This window comes from Sabethes cyaneus, chromosome 3 (genome assembly GCF_943734655.1).
Source record: "Sabethes cyaneus chromosome 3, idSabCyanKW18_F2, whole genome shotgun sequence".
In the NCBI taxonomy this organism is placed as follows: domain Eukaryota; kingdom Metazoa; phylum Arthropoda; class Insecta; order Diptera; family Culicidae; genus Sabethes; species Sabethes cyaneus.
Window position 1 is genome coordinate 14,176,745 of NC_071355.1, and position 25,794 is coordinate 14,202,538.

The window sequence follows — 25,794 nt, forward strand, 5'->3', positions numbered from 1 at the left end:
GAAAATATAAAGAAAAAACTGATTTTTTAGGTCCACCCCGACCAACAAACTTCAAATAGCTTGAGCCCATCAACCATAAGAGATGGAACTTTTATTTCTTTAGCAATGTTACTTAAAATTTAATGTTCTTCAAGTTTGCTGAACATTTTATTCAGCTGACTTAAGCCATAAAAAAAGTTTGTTTTGTACTCGCTTACTATGATGGTCACCCTAATGTCATATACACCAAAAAAAAGCAAAAGTTAAAATAACAAATTTACTCCGAACATAATATATACCTGGGACTAACGATTTTCGCGTAATTACTTTTGTCCACCTAGATTTGGGTTTCATCCCACGGTGCGTCGCAAGGATGACGGATGACTGTGGACGGAAATTTGTTCTCTTCCTAAGCCCCATTGACACAAGGAATAGAGGGGCCCAACGACCAGGCTGAAGCCGACTTTCGTGTTTCGAGACGCTCAACTAATTGGCGACGTTCTTGATACAACACTACCCCCGGTTGTATGCTGCTAAAGGAGATTCTTGCAAAAATTCAACTTTAAGATGCACAGAATATTCAACGTACCGTCTACCATGTGGAAGTGAATCTTATTCTTATTCTTATTAATACCATCACAGTCACAATAAAGGATTGCTGGAAATAATTTTATTTATTTCTAATCATAGAAAAATATTTCAAATTATTTTCTTGTCAGTATTGACATTTACGAAACATCCGAGATATCTTGCAAATGTTAAATCGGTCAGGCCAACTGTGAAGGATTGACGCAGTATTGACGATTCATTCAAATGAATCTAGTGTGAATAAGTTATTCATACATAGATACATTTCTGAATCTACAAGGGTAGAAGAAACGGGGACGTTTCGTACCAACCGCTTCTGATTAATAATTAAGTTGATTAAGTTTTGATTTTCGTGGAGAGTATTTGGCTAGTAAAGGTTCATTAATACTCCGGACCCTCGGGGATGGGACAAGTACATTTACTTACTTGCCCTTGGTATACACCTAGATTATAGCGCCTTTGGTCGCTCTTAATTGCTACTTCGGACCCTCAGGGATGAACTTATGGCATTAACCACAAGCCAGACTGTAATAGAGCAAGGTTATAGCGCCTTATTTCGCTCTCTGAAAGTAGATATCTTCTCACATACAGAATATATAAAGAATCATTTTAATTAGTTACTCCAAAGAATCAAAATTTAAGAATAATAAAATATGTGAATGAAAGAAAAGCAAACAGATAATAAGTGAAGTTATAAAACCATCTCACCGGAATTTATTTCTTCGCCCGTTCTATTAGATTTCCTCACTGAACAGCATTTTTTATTGAATTTGCGACACTTTTAAGACCTCTTCGAAAGCAAGGTTTTGGGAGCTCCCGCGGCAGGTCATCATAAACCACAAAAGTCGAGCGTAAATGTAGACGAGCAATTTGGTCGCCGCCAGCAACTCCGTCAGCATACCCAAGTAGCACACTTTAGGTCCATTTAGTTGAAGCAACCGGATTACGACTGAAATTAGTCATAATTCGGTTACCACAACTACTTTGTAACAACCGTGCTAGTAGGGTAATTTGTTTGTCACTAACTCACTACTTTCAAGGCACTTTTTCTATATCTGCTGCTGTCGGCCGGTCACGGAACAACTCTTCATTAGCTTGATTATCGATTGACGATCGTACGGCACCAAAAATCCGCTTTATTGAATAAGTTTTTCACAAATTGTATCAAAAATTTGACAGCGAAAAATTTTGCTGCCGACCACACGCACTGCTTACTGCGATGTCTACCATGTGGAAATGAATCTTAGTAACAAAATTGCTAGGCACAGAGAATGCTTTCTTAGAATCTATCGCTAAACGACAAACTGTACTCAGGGCACCGAAAAGCATATTCCAATACTCGCTCTTCAATTCTTGAGTTTCGATGAAATGAATTCATTTCGCAGAGTATTTTGGTGTACAGGTCTAATCGAACTCCTTAAAGCTGGAACTGCCTCAAGCGTCTGATGTCCATTCATATTTTTCCTTCAGGACCGGCTAGTCATCTTCAGTCCCATAGCTAACGCTCAACAATTTCCTCAATCTCGTTACTGGTTTTAAATTGTTGTAGTAACTCATCTGCTCATTTCATCAAAATATTGCGCGTAGTTTAGGAAATCATTTTGAAATTGTTACTCATCTTCGATTTTATGGACGAATGTTAGAAAAATTGCATAATTGATCAGTACCGAAAGTACCGGTATTCTCGTGTGCCAGTTCCGGTATTTCGGTACTGGAAAATTAGCCGGTAATACCGATATTCCCGGTTCCGGTACTCCCGGTATCCCAACCCTAGTCAAATGCAAGAGAAATACAACCTATTTTACTTATTTAAACTTATTTGAAGATTAAAACAGTAACACGCCGACCAATAAGATTTATTGCTGCTATTATGAACAATATTGGAGTTTAGCATCGAAATAATTTTTTATGCGAGGTCATATTCTTGTATTTTGTTTTAGTGCAAACAAAAGTTCATCAATTCACACTGTTTTGCAGAAAGAAAGTTATTATCAATCGGTTTTCCTGTCACAGGAAGCAACTAAATTGTTTTAGCTAGAAATTTGCTCAATTGATTAACTGAATATATTTATTTTGTTGAAATAACCAGTTGTCTAAAATAACAAAATTCCGATAGTGAGGGTTGATTTAATCCACCTATGACAGGTCAATATCGTAGGTCAGCGGTTCCCAAAAGGGGGTTCAGTTATAGGGGGTTCGCGAAAAATTTGGCAGTAATGACGGACCATTTAATTTAATGTGTGAGATGAGAGATGTCAAACCAGTGCAATTAAGATAAGAATTAGTTTCTAGTCATTGCTACATTCACCGGCAGAATTTCAGATGAAATATTGAGGACGATCGATGAGCGGAGATATGCGAAAGTGAGCATTGAGAGGGCACCAAGAGTGGGCTAAGATAATAGCTCGTCAACGATGTGAAACTGGAGAAAAATTCTAAAAATTCTAATTCTTACGGTGCAATAATAAGTATGAAGTCCAGCAAAGCACGATAGTATTATCGGTACAAATGTGCATCAGCTGACTAAAGTGTGCTTACTGCTACAGCAGCATGTTGCTTTGTGCCACTTTCAAAATACTCTGCAAGGTCTTAATTGGACCCAGAAGAAAATTGACACTACTCTCTGCTGGCAGCTAGTTACATTTCGTGTTGGCCGATCGTGCGTGGATCATATCACGACGCTCCGTATTAACTGTTGAGAGAAAATCCAGGATTCCAGGACTTCCAGGGCCTGTTTATTGATTTCAAAGAGTAAATCTTGAATGCACCTGAAGCACATTCTTAATTGTAACCATTGAAGTCGAACTGTGGATTACTCTGATACCCTTTGACAATGCAGCAATGATAGGACTGTGACTTGACCGACGGCATACTGTCTCAACTGCGATCTGATATAAAGAACAAGACTGATTGCTCCGATAGCTCCAAGGCAGCATGTCTCATGGTCAACGTTGTTAAATCAACACTAATAATCCCTCCAATTTCGTAATAGCTATACAACTGGATGAGCAGGGGGAAGTTTACCAAGACACCAAACAAATGGATCGGTGGTGCCTTTGTGGGTCTTCGAAATGTTTGACGCTCAAATCAGAGCTTCCATCGCTGATGTCACCGGCGCCAAGTACAAACAGGAATTCGGGAGCATAAATGAAAGTTGATCGGGCATACTTTGAAAAGATCGATAAAGAATTTAAGCAGATGCTCACGTTTTAAGTAAAAAACTGTACGTTCTTTCGTGCGAGGAAGCACACAGATAGCAGAGACATTAAAAATAAATATTGAAAATAGCTGCCAGTTGGGGTTTTACGGAGTTTATCATAAAATTGCTCACGGACCAAATTTTTAGCATCGGACATAACTTCCAGAAATGTCAGGGGCACAACATGACCAAGTATCACATTTTTATTGACTTTAAAGCAGCATACGATACAGCCGGTCGGGCCCAGCTATGGCAGATGCACGAACCTGATTTTCCACATAAACTATCGCGATTGATCAAAGCTACATTGGACTGAGTGATGATTTTTGTGCGCATCCCGGGGGCACTCTCGAGTCCCTCCGAGTTGTGGCAAATGTTGAGACAAGGTGACGGCTTATCATGTGTGCTTTTCAACATCACTCTTGATGGTGTGAACCAAAGAGCGGACATCGAAACGAGAGGCACAATTTTTAGCAACGGTAGCCCCTCCTAGGCTTTGCAGATGACTTTGATGTTATAGCCAGGAACTTTGTGATGGCGGAGCTATGGCAGACTGTGAGCGGAGTTTAAAAGGATTGGGCTAAAATTAAATGCGTCAAATGATGCCGAACAACAGTGCGAAGTAAAAAAGTTCAACAACCCCACCAGCACTAGCAACAGAGGGACCCAAGATAGCTTTACCAAATCGAAACCGACTTGCGACGGCGAAATTGGGCACCTCTGGATGGTCACCAGAGCTAGAGTGAGACTCATAGGAAATTGGTGACGAGAGTTTCTGATAACCTCTTTTGGATAATGTTTTTCAACAAAATGTTACACATAAAATCATATGAATTGAGTTTTTTTACAGGGGGTACATTCTTTTGTAAAATATCGTATCGGGAGTTCGCGGACAAAAAAAAGGCTGGGAACCGCTGTCGTAGGTCATATCATCATGATCAATTTGCTCAATATAATTTAATGCGCATATGCTACAAACCAACGCAGACTGCTGAAAATTGATGATCTAGCAGTAAAACTTAACTTATCTGCTCACGGCTGTACATTCGAGTTAACAAAGTTGGCGGACTGATTTAGCATTTTATCAGAGCAAGCTGTTGTATGCTTTATAGCTTTGTAGCGAAAAGCATCATTAAATTATGGCGGTGGCTGTCAAGCAGCGAAAAACAAAACCGGTTTTATTCTGCTTTCTGCAGATTGTGATAACCTGATTCTTAAAGAGGTTATGAAAACCTTCTAAAGAGTAGGTCCTTTGGACCTACTTAGAGGCTAGGAGGATTGGGATACAAATCAATGCGTCGAAAACCAAATATATGGTAGGAAGCGGTCTAGAGATATCACCGTACACCTCCTACGGACGGTAACTATTGACGGCGATAAGCTTATGATTTAGGAACTTATGGTTGATGAGTTCGTATACATGGGATCTCTGGTCATCGCCGACAACAATATGAGTAAGCAGATTCAACGACGCATTCAAACTGAAAGTCTGGCCACTTTTCCTTCCGCAGGACCTACTCAATCTAGCGTAGGCTGCCGCACAAAGCTGATGATGTACAAAACGCTAATCGAAATTGTAGTCATCTACAGACTTTAGACTATAACTTTGCTTACGGAGAACATACGTGCACTAGCCGTATTTGGACGAAAGGTGTTGCAGAATATTTTTGGCGGAGTACAAACGGAGGCGCATGAATCACGAGCTACAGGCATTACTTGGAGAGATTCCCATCGTACACCTGGCAAAAGTTGGGAGACTATGGTGGGCCGGCCACGTCGCAAGGATACCGGACGACTGTGTAGTGAAATCCGTTCTCTTCAAGAACCTCACCGGCACCAGGAATAGAGAGGCCCAGCGTGCTAGACGAGTAGCCCAGGATTAAGTTCAGTAGAGAGGAATTCTCGATACGGCAAGAATTGGTTCACAAATCAAGTTTCATAAACGAAATGTGGCACCTAAGTTTTGGTTTATCTGTATTATATTTCTTGGAGGTTTGGAGAAATTGTATTACATATAATTCAAGTTGTTCTTGAGATGACAAGTGTTGTTATACAATAATAGCGATATGAAGAATTGAAACCGTACTAAGTTGGAAGAATTGAACAATGTCTCTTAGTAGTGTGTGTTTTAATAGTCTAATCATCGGGCCGTTTGTTTTTGATTTTGCGATAAAGTTTGTGAAAGTTTCACTTTGAAGTGCAATAATTTATTATCTTTAAATGTGAGTAATGACAGTTCAGTTTCATTCACCACACTAACACTTAAAAAATTCCTTGCTAGCAGTGAGTAGTGTGTCGTGTCTTTCCGGCCTCATTCTGCACTCTTTTGCGCAAAAAACTGGTGCCACATCCGATAGTTTCGTTCCTTCGACCCATTCCAACGTTATCGCCTACCGTCTCCGCCACAGAAGGGCAAAACTGCATCTTACCCAACTGCAAACAAAAACCGAATGCATTCGCATGTTTTCTTGGCAGCAAAACTATTGGAAAGAGCAGAAAATGGAAATGGATGGTTTTGCTGTTTGCAACAACAGACCAACAACGCCACCGTCCGCCGGCCGTCGGCCGCCACGCCATGTTCTCCTTTTCTTCTGCCAACCGAGCGACACGCCAGCTAAGAAAGCTAAGAAGTTCTTAACTTCCTTGAATCCCGGGACAGCGCGCAACTGCGGCGAGAGACAATGCAATCTTGCCACCATCCAGTCCTCCTGTTCTGTGTTCTGCAGCCCAGCGCCAGCGCCATCGGCAGAGACTGGCTGGTTAGTTGCGTCTCTTTTCGCCTGGTGCCGCTCGGGTTCAACTAGGTAGTGCATAAGTTGGAAGCAGCCTCCTAGTGTCTGTTACTTTCGTTCTCAAATCGACACGGGCAAAGTTTGTTTAAGATTCGTTTGTTACATATGTAGCTCAGTCTTTTGGTTCGAGCCTAATTGGTCGTAAAATTTTTTATTGAGCAATTATGCACAGTAGCATAGACACTCAACAAGTTCAGAAATGAACATATATTTATTGCATTCTTAATGCTAGAAGCGGTAGAATAAGTTTGAAATAAAATGTTGGTTTAACCACATTTATTTAATTTTTTTGGAAAAAACAATAATGACTAAGTTTAAACTTCAACGACTAATGGATTATTCTTTTACCGAAAATATTTTTGGTTAATGTCCAAATAGAAATTAAACTTTGGAAATTATCTCTGCAAAATTTAAAACGATTCGTAATTGAACTTAAGAACTAAATAACAAATAATTTATTGATGACTTTGGTTACTTCCAACTCGTTACTACGGATCATGGAAGCAACAACATATAAATTCAGCGAGTAATTCAAAGAACCTGAGAAAAGCATTATTTTATGTCTTTTTACATTAAAGCATTCAGCTTGCTCGCTATTTTAAAATTTAACGAACGTCCCGTTCGGCAACTATATTCCAGACAGACTACCGAATAATTTCAAACCTGCCGTTCTGTTTAAGCCCCAGCCCCATTCAGGAGGACGCTCTCCGGTTTTGTTTTCAACTATATTTTGGCACAAAAACGGAACAACCATCTGTTGTTTGTTTCAGCTGCACATTTTCTGAAATTGTACCAAGAGAGCAGGCCCCACGGCTGAGTTCTATGGTTAGGCTTTTTTTCTGCTTTTTTGAGCTCTTGCACTTTCTGCTACTTCCTCCTCACTCATCATCAAACCGTGACCGCGGCTGGCTCCGAAGCGGAACCACTTCCCATCATCCGCCGCCGCCGTGGCTCGGGCTGCCGGTACGAGACTCGGGCTTAGCGCAAGTTTTTCATTTTCTCATACGGTGCTTGCTTGGCACCGTTGCGAACTGCTGCTCTAGAGGCTCGCCAATATCTGCAACGTCGGTGCTTTCTGCGCGGCAGCCCGGCAGCAGCATCCATTCGGACGAGAAGAGCTATGCTCTCGTCTCTATGAATCGGGTCCATACCTGAGTGGGGAAAACATTTGATAAGGCTAGAAGGAGGAAGAGAAGATATACCAAAGCATCAGACGAATTGCAACTAGTTTGGTCAGTCAGTGGAGCATCACCGCCGATGCACCGTCGGAGTGGCCGGGCCAGAGTGTGCTCTTCAAATGGATGCAGTTTTCTCTTCGCTGGCTTTTTTTCTGCACACTCCGATCATAGACGTGCAGATAACGGGCGAATTTTCCCAATGGCATCCAACTAGTTTTCGGATGAATGGCTTTGATGGGAAACTGGTCGAGCCCGGTTCGGGTGCACGATGATGTGCAGCATACGAAATCCGTTCATGTCGCGATGAAGCATAGGATTATTTTGCCTAAGTGCGGACAACCTAATGCTGGTGCATTTTCTTCCGGCTGCTTCGGTGTGTTATTTTATATAAACTGCAGTGTTAAAGAAGGGCTCTCATTGTATCCAATTAATTTTCAACTTTTTAGGTAATTTTCCATATATCCTTAAAAATTGGTAAACCAATCCAGCCTCTTTGTATAGACAATCTTGAGCTCACTAATTTATCGAAAGCGTCGATCTGGCTTCATAAGTCAGCTGTTAGTTATCTTTAAACTCAGCCTATCAAACCCCACTTTTTCTGGCTAGCATGGTACGTTAAATGTTGTCAACATTCCGGGACCGGTTCAACATTTCTGCTGTTTTCAGCTACCGAGGAATCCCCGACAGTATTCGCAGACAGCTACCTATCTGATTTATAACTAAGTTGGTCTTAAGTAACCAAACTTATCGAGTTTTCTCATATTTCGAGACAATCTGAACATGTCTAAGAACGTTTGTGTCCACTTGGTTCTTTGAATTCAACATAAAGCCTGGCTAAAAGTTAACCAGGACGCATAGAACAACCTATAATTCGGCACTGATGAGGCGCTAAAAACCATAAATGACTGGATTGTGGTAGTTTCAGTTGCACGGTATTATATTATTGCATTTCTCTGCTTCTGATAAAATCTTGAACTTTTTTCATAACACCCTGCACAGTTGAAAGATGTGTCTGAAGCAGCATGTATCTTTCACTTTGAACGCATTTCTTTAGCACTGTTGACTGTCCCTCCGCTTCGTTGTTGCAGTCATTGTTTGCAATTGCCTAAAATGTTTCAATTGGTCCAAGATCCAGACAATTTCGAGGGTTCATCTTTTTTAACACGAAATGGACAATATTAGCTGCATACCATGTTAGCACCGCTTCGATCAACAGCTACATACCTATTCTTTGCCAAATCATGGTCTTCTTTGGAAATTTGTCAGCAAGCACGAACTTATACTTACCTGATACATCGCCACGCCCAGTTGCAATGTAAAATTTTTGACCGGTAAGCTGTTTAAAACCTATTTTCAGGTAGGTTTCGCCGTCCATCAAAATACATCCGTCGAATTTCGTCTTAACTGGCTCGTAGAAATGCCGCTTCAAGTGGCGATTCGGATGTTTACTGGTTTACTGTAAGACCTATAGCTTTCTCGAGCGAAGATATTCCGCGTGGATTGATAGTGGGCATCGTATCTTTTGGTTATGCCCGACTGGAGATGCCAGGATTGGAATTAATACACCTCGATATCTTCCCCCTCAGCTTTCGATCCCTAGTTCCGTTTTTTTTAAGTTGTGTTGGCAGTAACTCAGCTAGCGTATGAATAATGCTGTTCGCCGGCTTACCACGTGATATGTACCAGAGCATGCGACAAGAATCGGCCACACCTATTTTTCATCGTCCTTCATTCTATCATGTACGTAAAATAAAATAGAGCATTTCAATTTCAGTTTGAACAAAAGAGCAAAGTTACCAGTGAGCCGTTGGCCTTTTGCTGCCGAAGAAAAATTACGCTACGTATTATTACTGTAGCATTGGTGATGGATAAATTTGTGTTACTAAAGAAAACCGAGTGAGAAGCCCTAAGTTCCAAGTTTCCTAGGTTTCATCAATTACTGAAAACCGTTCTTTGAAGAACGAACAAATTCTTATATGAAGATGCAAAAGATGTTACTAAAACTATTTCATTTTATTAAATCCATGGTTTTATGCATTTTGACGCTTGACCGACTACATTTACTTGGAGCTGGAATATTTATTGGCTGCTTTGTTACCTTCCGAGACAACCAACTCAACCAGCAGCAACAAGCGAACTGAAGCGCGAGAGGTGATCGGTTAAAATTATTTGACAAGAAGCGAACAACTAGAATCAATCGAATTAAATAGAATTAAAATTAGTGAGCGAAAATTCCTCGAATCTTCATGAACATTATGTTTTGTCCTTAAAAGAACATTTTGTCAACGTGATGTGTTGGAAATTTAAGCCTTCTTTTCCATCTTCTTGGGCAGCAACAAAACAGCTTGGATGTTCGGAAAGACACTTCTCTGAGCAGTGGTGACATCAGACAGCAATTTGTTCAACTCGTCGTTGTTGCAGATGGCCAGCTGCAAGTGACGATAATAGGGTGTTTGCAGAGTGCATATGTATTGGAGATCTGTTGGGCAGGCAAAAGTGACAGCTCCATATAAAACACACGGGCAGGGAAGAGCAAGATTTTTTAAATGATTTATTTTCTTCATTTAAAACAGAAATTACAAATTGCTTTATACATATGGCAAGGTAATACAGTGAGGAAAATTCGTTCAAACGCATGGTAATATTTTAATGTTTTAACAAAACAACATATTATAAACAAACCATAACAATATCAGATGGTGGCAGTCTTAATTTGTAATATGCAGCAAAGCCGATTTCAATTTTAAGTCCTTCGAGAGTTAAGAAAAGTACAAAAATGGGTTTTAATAAAGGAAATTCGTATAAACGTAGATTTTATTGGTTCAAACAAGGATGTGATTAATATTTCAACAGTTAACAACAGTTAATATTTCGTTTCCTTTCCGTTATTTCGAATTGTTTTGAAAATCCTGTTCGGCATCGAATTTTATAGGCTTTTGCAGCGTAGCAACAGGAATGAATCTCCAAGATTCCCCAACTGCAGCTTCGAGCTCCCGTATTATTCCAAACTGCCTTTCACCTTAGTAAAGAAGCCACACTAGAATGCCCCATAGGGTACAGGGTCTGGGCTACGTGCAGGCCATTTCAAAACATTGATTTCTCGCTCGTCAAATCATTGCAAAGTTCTCTTACCAACGTGATGGCTACGTTATCTTGCTGGAAAATGAAATCTTCTGCCATAATATTCTCGGCAAATGGCACAAAGACCTCTTCCTACAATTCTACACACTTTTCGGAATTCATCGTTGTTGAAATCATCATAATAGGGGGTTTTCAGTTTACGAAAATGCAGCCCAAACCCAAACCATAACCCATTCCACCACCATTGTTTATTCTCAGTTTGACTTCTGATTACTTTCTCAAATCACTCCAGTAGTAAGCCAAGCAGTTGGCACCATCTTTTCGACCGCAAAAATTACACTGCTCCATTCTCTTTTCCACGACATGTGCTTTTCCGCGAATTACAGCCTAGCTTGGATATGAGTTGAAGTAAGATTAGTTTTTTTTTGGCCTTTTTTTGTACTTTAAGTATCTACTTTCTTGCAATATCTGTGCAATTCTCTTGTTTGTAATCGAGAGGCTCAGTTCCTCCTCTATTTCTGCAGCAGAATACCTTCCTGTTTCGCCCAGCTGCGCTGTTCGATTTCGGTCGCGAACTTTTATTTTGGCGTTCCCCTTGGTACACTTCTTTACACCATATTTTTCACATTTCTTGACTAGATTTCGAATTGACACTTCGTATCGGTTTATTCTCTTTGCTATTTCACGGTTGTTTGATTCCACATCCTTCAATTCACGGGTCAGTTTTTGCTTTGATTCGCTTAAACACGTTCGTTTCGCCATTTTGTCTTCTGTTCAACAAAATAAAACTATCAGTTTATGTTTTGCTTACCTATGCAATCACAGTATACTAAAATGACAACTAACTAAGGATTTGTCCTCTTAGACACGACTAAGGCCATTTTTATTAGTATGCGTTTAAACGAATTTTCCAAAACAACATGAAATATGTTATCTTATCGGAGTCAAGAGTAGCATTCAAACCAAATCAATATATGCACAAAATCTGCTCTCAATTACCAGTCGCATAGTGTTGTATTGACATATTCCTTTTTGGTTATTATATCATGTCAGCCAAAATTGACCATGCGTTTAAACGAAATTTCCTCACTGTATATCTGTTTAGTAAATAAAACAATTATTTTCAACAAATAAGCTAAGACGCGGGAGCAATGATCAAAAATGTAACTATGACCTATATTAGTGGGATAAAACTAAACAAATATCAATAACCAGCAGTTGCCTTCGGCTAAGAAAGCAATTTATTATGCTAAAACCAATTTTATATTCCGTTACTTTCAACTTGGCCTATGCCGTATACTGCTTCAAAAAACAGTATATTTGGGACACCGATTTAACGCGAATTCACCGAAACCCTAGTTACCAAATGTCAGTATATATTTCAGGGAACATTTGTCGGTTACTTTAGCTATTAATTGCTTTAAAATGATGAATAATTTGAGAAAAAGTGATAATTTTATCCGACACGTTTTTGCTGCATTGAATAGGAAAATATGCAATGTGTGCCCAACAGATGTCTTGCATGTGTGTGTAGCAAAAGCCTCATTCTGATCCTTTTATTGTCGCGAGCAGCATATTTCCTGCCAACTCCAGAACTTCAGTAGCCAGATATTCCTTCACGGCAACGAAACGAGTGCTCCACCAGCTCCAACACCTCGCTTGGTGAATTTGCATATCTTCGTTGCCTTATCCGTGCGAAGCAGTAACAGCTGAAGCTCAACAGTTTTCGATCGGATTCTATGGGCGTAAATTAAATATAGTGATGTCCGATAATCGTTCGATTAATTCAACTAATCGAATAACACATGGAATATTCGAATAATTTTTAATCGAACACTGCCAACAGGAGTAGTTGAATTAATCGAATAGTTCAATGAGTACGAATAATGCCCGAATAATGCTCGAAAATCGATCATAATCGTTCGATTAATCGAATTAATCAAAGAAATATTCGAATATTTGTAATCGACCACCACTGACACGAACAGTTGAATTAATCGATTAGTACAGACAACGCTCACCGATTAATCGGTAATCGAATAATTGAAAATTTTGGACATCACTAATTAAATACAATCATAAGGAAGCACTGACGAGGGAAGGCAAACATATGAAAATAGTTCAATTTTTCAATGACGCGCATTGAAAATCAATAGTTTTGAAATAGTAGTCTGTATTTTCAATATTTTCAATCGATTTTCCGATCAATTGGTGTAAATATCTTGGAAATCTACTGAAAATTGACTGAATTATAAGTCGAAGCGTGAAAACGCGTTTCTACTTTGATGACGTCATTTTCAACAACCAAACACGAAGCGAGAATTCTGGTAAAACATAGGTTCATTATTTTCAATTTTTCAATAGTTCAACATCAAGAATCCATACTTTTCTTCATTTGGGCTAATTCTTAGAAGATTTTCCAATAGATTGGTGTAAGAATATTGAAAATCGATCGGAAAACCGCCGAGCTATTAGTGCTCAAAACCTATCATTTTTCGTGACGCTCGCATTTTTCGATTTTTTGGAATGACACCCTATCTCAAAACTTGCGGTAAGACGTAGTCCTACGTCAAAATTTTGACCGGAAAGCTGCCTGACCCCCATTTTCAGTTTCATCGTCCATCAAAATACATCCGTTGAATTGCTTGTAGAGACGCTTAGCACGTTTCTTGGCTACCACATTCTGTTTCAAGTGCCGATTCGCAAGTTTACTGGTTTACTGTGAGACTTATAGCCTTTTTGAGGGATGATTCTCGAGTGGTTTGATAGTTAGCATCGTACCCTCTTGTTAAATCCCACCTGGAGCTGACAAAATTGGACTTAACGTAATGGATGGATACAATCGGGTGAAAGATAGGGTTGGTCGCTAACTTTTTCACAGCTATTCACTTTCAAGACATCAAATTGCACTAGGTTTATCGCGGTCTTAAGAAATGTTACTGAATTGAGGAGGCTTATCACTTTTTCTAACGCACTTCCCTGACTCATAAATAAATAGTTTCGATGATCGGTCGTTAACAGATGTTATATATATATATATATATATATATATATATATATATATATATATATATATATATATATATATATATATATATATATATATATATATATATATATATATATATATATATATATATATATACATATATATATATATATATGGATGTCATTTCTGGGAAATGCTTACCGGGCGGTTCAAACTTCGAGTACTCATCATTATCCTTCAATACTGCATCACTATTGGAAACTGAAAGTTCATTTCCGAAACTATCCTCACTCCCGTAAAATTTCAGATAGTCCAGTACAGACGTCTTAAACAGTTGAATTGAACGAGCAAGTGAATTAACAAAACAACAACGAATTATAGTCTTGAAAAAACTGACGCAAGTGGATCAAAGCATGCTGTGACTGTTATGCTTTTATTCCTGCTTATTAAACATGAAATCATGCATTATTCGTTGATTACCATTCTGTTTGACTATCAACTGAGGAGTTCAAATCATCTTATTCTAATGTTTCTTCAGAATTTAGCGAAACTTCCTGTTCTGAACGTAGAATTTTTGCGGCTTTTGTAAACTTGGGACCATTGTCGATAGTGAAGGTATATACAACTTAAACTTAAAGAATATCCATTATTTTTCGTGCTAGGATATTGCGATCTTCAGTGTTGCGATCCGTTCTCTCAAGCATTGCCAGTGTTCGCACCATGATCTTTCCACTAGCAATAAACTGAACTTTTACCACGAATTTCCCCAGAAATAAATTCTTGCAAACTGTCGCCTAAACTTCTAATGTAGATAGGCATAACGGCTCTTGTTGACTGTCGAATATTAAGAGCTTTTTCGATTGGTCCCAGCACGTTTCTTACACGTTTCCGAAGAAAAAATTAAGTGGTAAATTACACACCGTTTGCATTGAACCAGGTTCGTAATGTAAGGATTTGTGTCTAGCTCGACAGAAGTTTCTGTTTTTTTCGGTGGGGTATCAGTAAGCTTTTTCTTCATTAGTCCATGCTCAGCAGCAACTTCTGGATGTTGCCCCATAACATGTCTTTTTAAGTTAAATAGCTGAATCGAACGTTTTCATTTTCACAAATGAATACAATGCCACGAACTTGGAAAATACGTTGTCTGCAATTGTAATTTCAGTAACCATCCTTTGAAAAACAATTTGGTCGCCCTCTGTGAGGTAAAAATGGAACACTTTGCAGCTCTCTTGGATATGAAATAATGTACTTCAAATATTTTCAAGCTCGCATAAACTTTTGCTCATGTGTCAAGCCTGGTCACGACAGGTTAACCCAGTAAATAAATAGTTTTAGCCTTTCGCGATAACACAAGAAATATTTGATGGCTAAAAGTACTCAAAAAGCAACGATCCTACTGACTCTATAGCAGCATCTCCCAGCCGAGATTCGAACATACGACGCACAGTGTTCCGAAAATCAAAAAATCAGAGGGGTTGTGTACAAGACACGACCGCATATATAGGTGACGCAGCACTACGTATGTCTCTTTGTAGTGATAGTAGCATGTATTCATGCTTGTAATCATTCGATTCTTTATGTATGTAAAATGGATAGAGTAGGCTCTCGTCCCACATGTATACGTGCTATATGCAACATATATACATGCTACAGTGCTACATGCGTTGTATGTAACATTTATCGAAGTAGTAACGTTGCACACGTTCAATCCTCAAAAGATTTCAGAGTTATTTTTATGTGCATTTGGAAACAATTTTACGAAATCAAGAACACCAACTATTGCTTGCCTGCTTGCTTCGCCTAGGTTTAATTGTCTCGCAGTAAAGAATTTGCGATCTGTTGGGACAACGAGCTTGTATCATTTTTTCTGGCACACTTCCCTTACACAGACATCAAATTAAACTAGGTTTAATCACGATGTTAAGAAATCTTGTTGAAATGAGGAAACTTCGTCACTTGTTTTGGCTTACTTCCCAAGCACAGATATCAAATTGGCATAGGTTTAGATCATCGTAAAGAATCTTCCAACCAATCACGAAGCGAGAATTTTGGTAAAACATAGGTTCATTATTTTCAATTTTTTAATAGTTCAACATCAAGAATCCATACTTTTCTTCGTTTGGGCCAATTCTTAGAAGATTTTCCAATCGATTGGTGTAAGAATATTGAAAATCTTTCGGGAAACCACTAAGCTATTAGCGTTCAAAACCTGACCACTTTTCGAGAAAGATTTTTTGGAATGACACCCTATACCAGCTACCTTCCTGAAAGACGTAGTCCTACGTCAAATGAAGAAAACTTATCCAATTTAATTCTAATATGTTCTCTACTATGAACTCAGTTCGAAAACAGACACTGAGGAAGCCTGCAAGTCGTAAGCGAAATACGTATCTGTCGTGATTAAATGTCAATAGTGGAATTTTATTTAAAATAAGTTTATACTTTTCTTTAATTTCTGGTTTCGTATTCTACTAAGATGCTCCAAAAACTTCTATCAACGATGGTGTAGGGTAATTTATGTATTTCAAATAAGCGTTACGCATACGCTGTGTTGGACATTTCCATTAGATTTTGCCAAAAATGTCCAAAATATCATAAATCACCATACATATATTTTTTTGAAACGATGGTTCTACAATTGATGAAGGGACTATAGGGGAAAGAAATGAAAATTTTTTGGTGAAGGAGGGGGAAGAGCGGAAAGGAAGGGGGGGGGGTATTGGTAGCTATGCTTGACAAGTAGTCATTTTGACTCCTACCTTTTGTCCAATGCTGGAAGGTGCATGAGTCGAACCAAGCTGTAATCTGAGATTATAACCGGATTCGAACCCACAACACCCTCCAGGGCATTCCAAGGTCAAGACTAAAAAATCTTGAGATTAGTCTATCACCATACATAGTTAAACCACCTACCAAGAAGTTTACTGACCCGTTTTACTGACGGGACGTTTATGTCGAGGATTGAACGTCGTTTGCGTTTGCAAGTTTACTACGAATTTCGCCAAAATAAATTCTTCTAAACTGGTGCTTAAACTTTTACTGCATAGGAATAACTGCCGTTGACTGTTGAATATAAAGTGTTTTTTCGATTGGTCCCAGGACGTTTCTTACACATGTTTTCGAAAAGAAAAGAAGTTAAGCGGTAGATTACACTCTGTTGCCCATTGAACCACGGTTTGTAATATATTGATTTGTGTCTAGCTCGATGGATGTTTCTTCTTTTTTTGGAGGGATATCAGTGGGAGGTTCTTTCATTAAACCATGCTCAGCAGAAACTACCGAATGTTGCCCCATAACATATCTTTTTAAGCTATATACCTAAACTCCTTTCTTTTTTTCTTCCAAGTCATGCACTTACCACTGTTTTATGACATGCACAATCGGTTTACGATTATTCACAAAAGTTTTACGAAAAATTTATCAGTATTGTACCTTTTCATTTTCACAAATGTATACAATACCGCGAACTTTTTAAATATGTTGTCCGCAATTGTAAACAATTCGCGCTGGAGCGAGCATGTTTTCATGGCAATTTCATTGAATCTATTTCCCACGATGCAGTACACTGCCAGCTCTCTTATAGATTCAACATCAAACAACGAGTTGTGTATTTTTTGGCCGAAGCGTACATCGAATACTCGAATCACAGTAACTATTCTTTGAAACACACTTTAGCCGCTCTCTGTGAGGTAGAAATGGAACCCTTCGCAGTTCTCTTGGATATGAAAAAAATGCACTTGAAATATTCTTAAGCTCGCATCTAGGCTCTTGCGAGCCTGGTCACGACGGGTTAATCCACTAAAATTAAATAGTGTTAACTTTTCGTGAAAACGGAAAATATTTGACAGTTTAAATACAGTACCCGTTTACACTAAATTATGGCAATGAAAAATTTCGTAGCTTTAGCAGCACTGCCACTCAATAACCAAGCCAGCACCCCGAAAATTTTAGCAAGAATGCATTGAGCACAAGTTTTGTTTTTACTTTAAGATCTAAAGTTGAGTGTTGAAAAATTGAAGTCCATCTCAAACGCTGCAAATGGCAGCAATTTTGTTCGATAGGCACTGTGACGGTTTGATTACTAGATTGTTTGCACTGATGGTCTACTTCGATCTTCTTTTTGAGAAAAAGTCGCGCGGCGTCTGTCTACTTCGAGTTTGCTCTGCGACTGCGACCGACTGGAATTCTTAGGTACATGATTCCTTCCATCTACCCACTTCTCCTGCTCAGATCGTAATCGTAAGATCGTAAAGCGGAAAAGTCAATAAACTCCAGCGTCAGAAATAGGGATAAATTAATATTAATTTATAATATTTCGACTACTAACTTTTGCAAGCAAGATGCTCGTTCACTGCCAACCAATTCAAGAAGATAAACCTACTTTGCTCCCAATTTTTAAGTTCTATGCTACATTTACTAAAGAGGCACTCCTACTTAATATAACTATTCCCTTATCAGTGATGCAGATATCGCAATGACAGTGAATATTGATACTACGGTGGCAATGTTATCAATTCAACGGAATAAAAATTAAACTTTTTGATGTTTGTTTGCTCGTCATGGAACCAGGCAGAAGCGCGTAACACTCATCCAAGCAATTTAACGGATTTTTAAGTTTTTTCTTCAGCATCCTACATGTTTTCGCACTTCAACACCCATCCCGAACCGTCAATATTTCTACTCGTTAGTGCCTGATACACTAACCGAATCGACCAGGGCCCTGACCACACACGCGCAATCGCCGGCCGGTCGGAAGTGTTCCGCTTGTGCTGTTCTTTCGTGAGCGCGCTTGTTCGCAGCTGTCTGGTTATTTATACCTACCTACCAACTTACCTACCTTGGAAGCCGCAGCAGGCCATCGTCGGTCGGTCGCACCGCAACTGCTGCGTGCGCTCCCGCAGCTCCCACCGCACCGCACCCACCACCATCCCAGGCGAGTGAGCGAGCGGAGCGCCAACAACCCAAACAACGAAGGAAGACGCTTCCACATTCAGCCTCTGGGCAGCGCAAGGTCGTTCGGCGAGCGAGTTTCTCCCACGAAGTTCTCCGTTCCTGTGATGCACGCTGAAATTTTTGAAGAAAATGTAGAAAACTGAAACAGCATAATTACGCAACGGTTACTATGATTTTTTTTTTTATTTGCGTGTTCCGTCATTTGTTGTGCGAAAGTTTTTGGAATTTATGAGAAACTGTCATTGCTGGCACGACAGCTGTTTCGTTTCGTTTGGTTCGCACCGTGATTTGTTTTGTTTCGGTACGTTTTGTGGCACCTCGGGATTCAGTCGGATTTGAAGGGGATAATCCACAGTCGAGCTCCACCTACCAGGCAAACTGCAGTCTAGACCGCAGGGAGACAGCTACGTTCGTTCCTTATTTTTCTCGAGATTTCGTAAATCGCCCCCAGTTAGCAGCAGACCATGGCTGGCAGGAGGATGCTCCAACGTTTCGCGGCATAACAGATAGGGACGACCGGTGTCAGGTTTTTAGCAACTCCGCCAAGACAGTGTGTTCCGCAAGTCTGGTGCGGTTTTTCACCTCACGCGGCTACCAAACGGCCATACCGAATGGGAGGTTTCAACCGGGCAGCCATGTGCAGTGGGGCAGATTTCCACCTCACGTGGAATCACGATCCCCACCAATGCCATTTCTCCTACTGCTTTCACTCGATACCTAACAGCAGAGCAACGATTTTCTTCGCGATTTTCTTTTTCCTCCGAGACCGAAATCAGTTGGAACTGGTGCCACTACTGCACTGGTGGAAAACCTTGGGAATGTTATTAGAGCCTAGTCGCCGTAGGAGAGCGAAATAGTGAGAGTTGGGTTGGTCCGAGTTTACGCGGCTGTACAACACACCGTCGTCTATTGGTTCAAAGCCGAACCGTACGGTATTCCAGCGGGATCCATAACACCTAGCTGTGATAAATGGGACGATGCAGCAGTGCAGTACTGGTTCTGGCTCCAGGTTTGCATAGCTTATAAATAGGACTCGATGCAGCTCTAACGGAGCAGTTTAGCGTAAACTATTCAAAGTACTTGGTAGTGAGACACACGGCAGAGAAGGTTCCACGGGAATGACACCGTTCGCGAAAACCGTTATATTATTTGTTGCATGTTGCATGCGATGGAATGGTAAGCATTAATCTGAATAAGAACAGAAGTCAGAAAGCTTAACGTGAATATTGCAGCACATGCCGATACGAACAAAACGACGGTCGATGACAAAATCATTGGCGGAACGGTGGCTAAGCGTCACGAGTTCCCATATCAAATATCCCTTCAGTGGAATCTCGGCCCGAACATATCTCGATCTCCGATTCATTTCTGTGGTGGGTCACTGTTGAACCGAAACTGGGTGCTAACGGCCGCTCACTGCCGGGTTCGATACACGAAACGTGGCTGGATCGAAGTGGTTGCCGGAGAATATGACACTACCCGGTACGAAAGCAGCGAGCAACGTAGGAAGGCTGCAAAATACGTCACTCATCGGAGCTACTGCGGTGGTGTTTGTCCCTTCGATATTGGTATAATTCAAGTTAATAAACCTTTCGAGTTGAATGAAATGGTTGCACCAATTGCTTTGCCGAAACAATACGAGCAGTTCACCGGCGATTGCATCGCCACCGGATGGGGCTCGACGTCCACAACGGAACGACCGATGTATCCGGATAAACTGAGAGTAAATCAAATCCCAAAAACTGGAACTGGGAACATTAAACTTGTTTGAATTGTATTTTAGAAAGCAACCCTACCGATAGTGGACTTTAAAACGTGCTACAAGTTTTGGTTCGAGGAAGGTAACCCGGATGCTCTTTCGAATACCTGTGCCGGACCGGAGGATGGCTCGCGCAGCGTGTGTTCTGGCGATTCCGGTGGCCCACTGGCGAAGTTCGATAGCAAGCGCGAAAAGCCGGTACTGGTTGGTGTTGCTTCTTGGGGTGCGATCCCGTGCGGTATGGAACAGAAACCGGCGGTTTTCACTACCGTAGCGACCTACGTCGATTGGATTAAGGAGAACATGAGATGAGCTCGGTAGAAACGATAGGATCTTGTTTTTGTCTATAGTTTAAGACTATGCTATTTATTGACTATTAACAAATTGTTGTATGTTATTTTCAAATAGAATAAAATTTTTTAGTTTTTCATTACAAAAACGTGTACAATATTTTGATATATTTTTTGATTGAATTGAAGGACTTTTGACTTTCGACTTTTAATTTTTGATTTATGACAGACGTTATTCTACATTTGACTTCAATTTTCAACTTCCGACTTTATATTTGACTTTTGATTTTTCACTTTCGACTTGAAAGTTTGGACCTTCAGCCTTGCAGTTTGAACTTTGAACTTCGGGTTTGATTATGTTTTAATTTTTTACGATCGACTTGTGAGCTTTGACTTTTGATTTTAAACCTTTGATTATCAGTTTTCGACTTTCGATTTTTTTCTTTAAACTTCCGGCTTTTGACTTTCGACTTTGTACTTATGATTTTTATTGTTGAGTTTTGACTGTCGACTATTGACAGTTTCAAACGTACTTTCAGTTTTTATATATTTCAATTGCCACATTTTGCACCTTTTCAGCCTATACGAGCACAAAATGTGCCATTTTTTACACTAAATCTGCCAATAACTTAGTCCGAGTTGAAGACACAGGTTCGCGGTCTTCTGCAAAATGAAGTATTTTTATGATATTCACATTTCTGTAGAACATTGTTGTAGTCTAAATTGTATAGTTTTAAAAATATTCTGATAAAATTGATTTTTAGGGGTCTGTCAAATATGACGCCTAATATCCCAAAAACTGTGATTTTTAGAAAAATGGTATCTTCAGCAAATATTTTTGCAATAACATTATCTACAACTTTTCCGAAGAAACCATAGCTCTATATCATAAAACAAAACAAAACAGACAGACAGACAGACAGACAGACAGACAGACAGACAGACAGACAGACAGACAGACAGACAGACAGACAGACAGACAGACAGACAGACAGACAGACAGACAGACAGACAGACAGACAGACAGACAGACAGACAGACAGACTGACAGACAGACAGACAGACAGACAGACAGACAGACAGACAGACAGACAGACAGACAGACAGACAGACAGACAGACAGACAGACAGACAGACAGACAGACAGACAGACAGACAGACAGACAGACAGACAGACAGACAGACAGACAGACAGACAGACAGACAGACAGACAGACAGACAGACAGACAGACAGACAGACAGACAGACAGACAGACAGACAGACAGACAGACAGACAGACAGACAGACAGACAGACAGACAGACAGACAGACAGACAGACAGACAGACAGACAGACAGACAGACAGACAGACAGACAGACAGACAGACAGACAGACAGACAGACAGACAGACAGACAGACAGACAGACAGACAGACAGACAGACAGACAGACAGACAGACAGACAGACAGACAGACAGACAGACAGACAGACAGACAGACAGACAGACAGACAGACAGACAGACAGACAGACAGACAGACAGACAGACAGACAGACAGACAGACAGACAGACAGACAGACAGACAGACAGACAGACAGACAGACAGACAGACAGACAGACAGACAGACAGACAGACAGACAGACAGACAGACAGACAGACAGACAGACAGACAGACAGACAGACAGACAGACAGACAGACAGACAGACAGACAGACAGACAGACAGACAGACAGACAGACAGACAGACAGACAGACAGACAGACAGACAGACAGACAGACAGACAGACAGACAGACAGACAGACAGACAGACAGACAGACAGACAGACAGACAGACAGACAGACAGACAGACAGACAGACAGACAGACAGACAGACAGACAGACAGACAGACAGACAGACAGACAGACAGACAGACAGACAGACAGACAGACAGACAGACAGACAGACAGACAGACAGACAGACAGACAGACAGACAGACAGACAGACAGACAGACAGACAGACAGACAGACAGACAGACAGACAGACAGACAGACAGACAGACAGACAGACAGACAGACAGACAGACAGACAGACAGACAGACAGACAGACAGACAGACAGACAGACAGACAGACAGACAGACAGACAGACAGACAGACAGACAGACAGACAGACAGACAGACAGACAGACAGACAGACAGACAGACAGACAGACAGACAGACAGACAGACAGACAGACAGACAGACAGACAGACAGACAGACAGACAGACAGACAGACAGACAGACAGACAGACAGACAGACAGACAGACAGACAGACAGACAGACAGACAGACAGACAGACAGACAGACTCAACCGCTGATACAAAATACTACAGCGCGAGTAACGGAGGGTTAATGACTGCTAATTTCCCCTTAAACGTATAGTTTTGGGTGTTAAATTGGGATCTGAAAACTGCAGGAATTCATACATTACGCAGAGCACCCTAGATTACCACGTGCGACGGACACAATTTGACACGTATGAAAAACGACAACAGCGACAACAATGTTTTTAAACTTTTGCTTGCATGCATTATTCTGCAAAAGTCAAGCTGCTTAAGTTGTAACTGGGTTTTTGTGAATTGGCCCAATTACGGGAATAAAACAATGTTTAATCCCAGTATCTTTGTTTTATTTAGGGTCTATTGTGAAACACCCCCTCTTGTGTGTAGCACTCGATAGCGTCGGCAGAGCTATGAGGTTAGGGCGGGTCTGTAACGAAACAAAAGAGGGATCGGTGAACCTATGTTCAGCCAATAATGCACCCCTAATGGGTGTATCCGACCACCTATCATACCTTCCGCAAAGCCAGAGGCTCGGATCACAGAACGGGTCAGACTCACCTTCTCCACCAATCCCGTTGGCTCAGGACACCTCGCGATGGACACTGCTCCGGTTCCTGGGCAACGCGGCTCCTTGGCGGTTATCTGTGGCCGTTCCCCCACGGGTTCTTCTGGGTGGTTGGAATAACGGATGCGGTCAACGACGACCAGTGCAGCGTCCTTTTGGCACTCGCGGAACCTTTATAATAAAAGAACGGAAAGATTTATTTCCGTACTTCCGTCTTGACTCGCTCACAGTCCACTTCAGAATTAAAAGTCTCGGCAATGGCGTCCTACGGGTTTCCTTAATATGGCGGAAATATTCTTCGCATCGTCAACTGACGTGTGTGTTTATGCTGGGGGGCGAAAAGCTCACAGAGAGCGTTAAACCTGCAGTTGTTGAACGGGATGGGGGTTGATTGATGGGCGGTAGGTTCGATATAGGATAGGATGGGATCGTGATCGGAGGTTTTAGTTTGTCGTCTCCGACTCTGTTCACACTTGCCTTGTCTCCACTTTCAGTGATCCGGATTTTAGGAAACACCGGTCGGGGTGGTTACTAGGCTAGTGATAGTTCAGCCGATTCCCATCTCTTGGAATCGTTACAAAGTTTATCCGCAAGTAGCAACTCTTGAACTAGTGGAAATGGAAAGAATGCTTTTTTACTCGGTTCAGCACGCTCCACACCTTCCAGTGGAACCAGTGAAACACTGTATGTTTTGGCTGTAGCACAACTTGGTTTGTGTTTGTCTTGAAATCATTTCTCACAATCCGCAAAATTTCATGGTCAATCGCTGACGCCACCTGCTCATACTGCCTTTCTCAAAGCCACGTTAAAAATATCCGCGAGTGCTTCCGAAGAATATATTTTAGACCTAGAGAAACACGAGAAGTCTGTTTCGTTGTTGTTTTCCATAAGCGTCAGACCGAGACCGTACCCGTCGCACGCGGTGATCTAGTGTGCTTTGAACTATGTATGAATTCGTGCAGTTTTCAGATACTAATTCAATACACAACACGATTCGTTTAAGGTGAACCGGTACTGAATCCCAACATGGCCGAAAAAATGGTGTCCATGTGAGTATACGGGTGCCATCGATCCGGCCATGTTGGATTCAGAACCGTTTCACCTTAACATTAAATTGCAACGAAATAAAAAGAGAACAGTTTCACGCCAAGGAACGAAATGTAGTACCAAAGCTTCAATTTAGGCCATTGCAAAGCATTTTCAAAGTTTTTGTCACCCCCCCTTGGAAATTGGCTTGAAAAATCTGGGGGCAAAAAAATAATTTATAGGATATGAGTTAATTTTTTTTATAAAATCAATTGTCTGTGGGCTCTACGGCCTGAAAAACTCGAAAAATGAGTGTTCGAGTTGAGTTAACGCTTCTAGCACGAAATAGAAATGGAAGTTCAAACAGTGGAATTTCCGAAACTCGGCCAAAAAAAATTTCTTTCGTTTTTGTCTTTTTGTTCGTAGATTTTTGCATGAAAAATAATAACGTATTTGTTAAAAGCAAGAATAGATTTGGTTTTCACGTTTAAACTTTAAGCAAAAATGCATAAAATCCATATTTTTTACCTAAAAATAAAAAATAAGAAAACTTATCCAATTTAATTCTACTATGTGTATTTTATTCAATGACAGATACGTATTTCGCCTACGACTTGCAGGCTTCCTCAGTGTCTGTTTTCGAACTCGAACTATTTTTTTGCTCGATTGAAAATTCTCTTTGTTTTTTTTGCCCCCCACTTCAGTGGCCCAACACCGGAAGGACAAAAACTTTTTTAAATATTTGTAATGGCCTTAGTAGATAAAAGTAAAAAAAATTATCACGCGTTTTTAGGAGAAATTTTAATAAGCTAAATGTTGTAAATAAGAAATAATTGCTTTTTTAACTGGATTGAGAATACACTCAAGTCGCTTTTTACGTGAAGGATACGTCCCGCGTAAATCAAAACCGCGTAAATTCCTAAATTCGCGTAAATAAAACCGCGTAAATTCCGAAAACCGCGTAAAAAACCGCGTAAATTCCAAAATTCCGCGTAAAAAAACTTTGTGAATTTCAACACTACGCGAAAAAATAGACGTTTTGAGCACATCCGCGTAAATTCCGAAAATCGCGTAAATTCCGAAATTTGCGTAAAAAAAACCGCGTAA

At 40.5% G+C, this 25,794-nt stretch overlaps 1 protein-coding gene across 1 annotated transcript; it reads left to right on the plus strand.

Moving 5' to 3' along the window:
- The first annotated feature begins 19,728 nt into the window (after positions 1-19,728).
- LOC128739297 (trypsin-1-like) lies at positions 19,729-20,830 on the plus strand. Its single transcript, XM_053834775.1, has 3 exons — positions 19,729-19,768; positions 19,962-20,482; positions 20,543-20,830. Exons 1-3 carry the CDS (start codon positions 19,729-19,731, stop codon positions 20,828-20,830), a joined length of 849 nt encoding a protein of 282 aa, XP_053690750.1.
- The last annotated feature ends 4,964 nt before the right edge of the window (positions 20,831-25,794 follow it).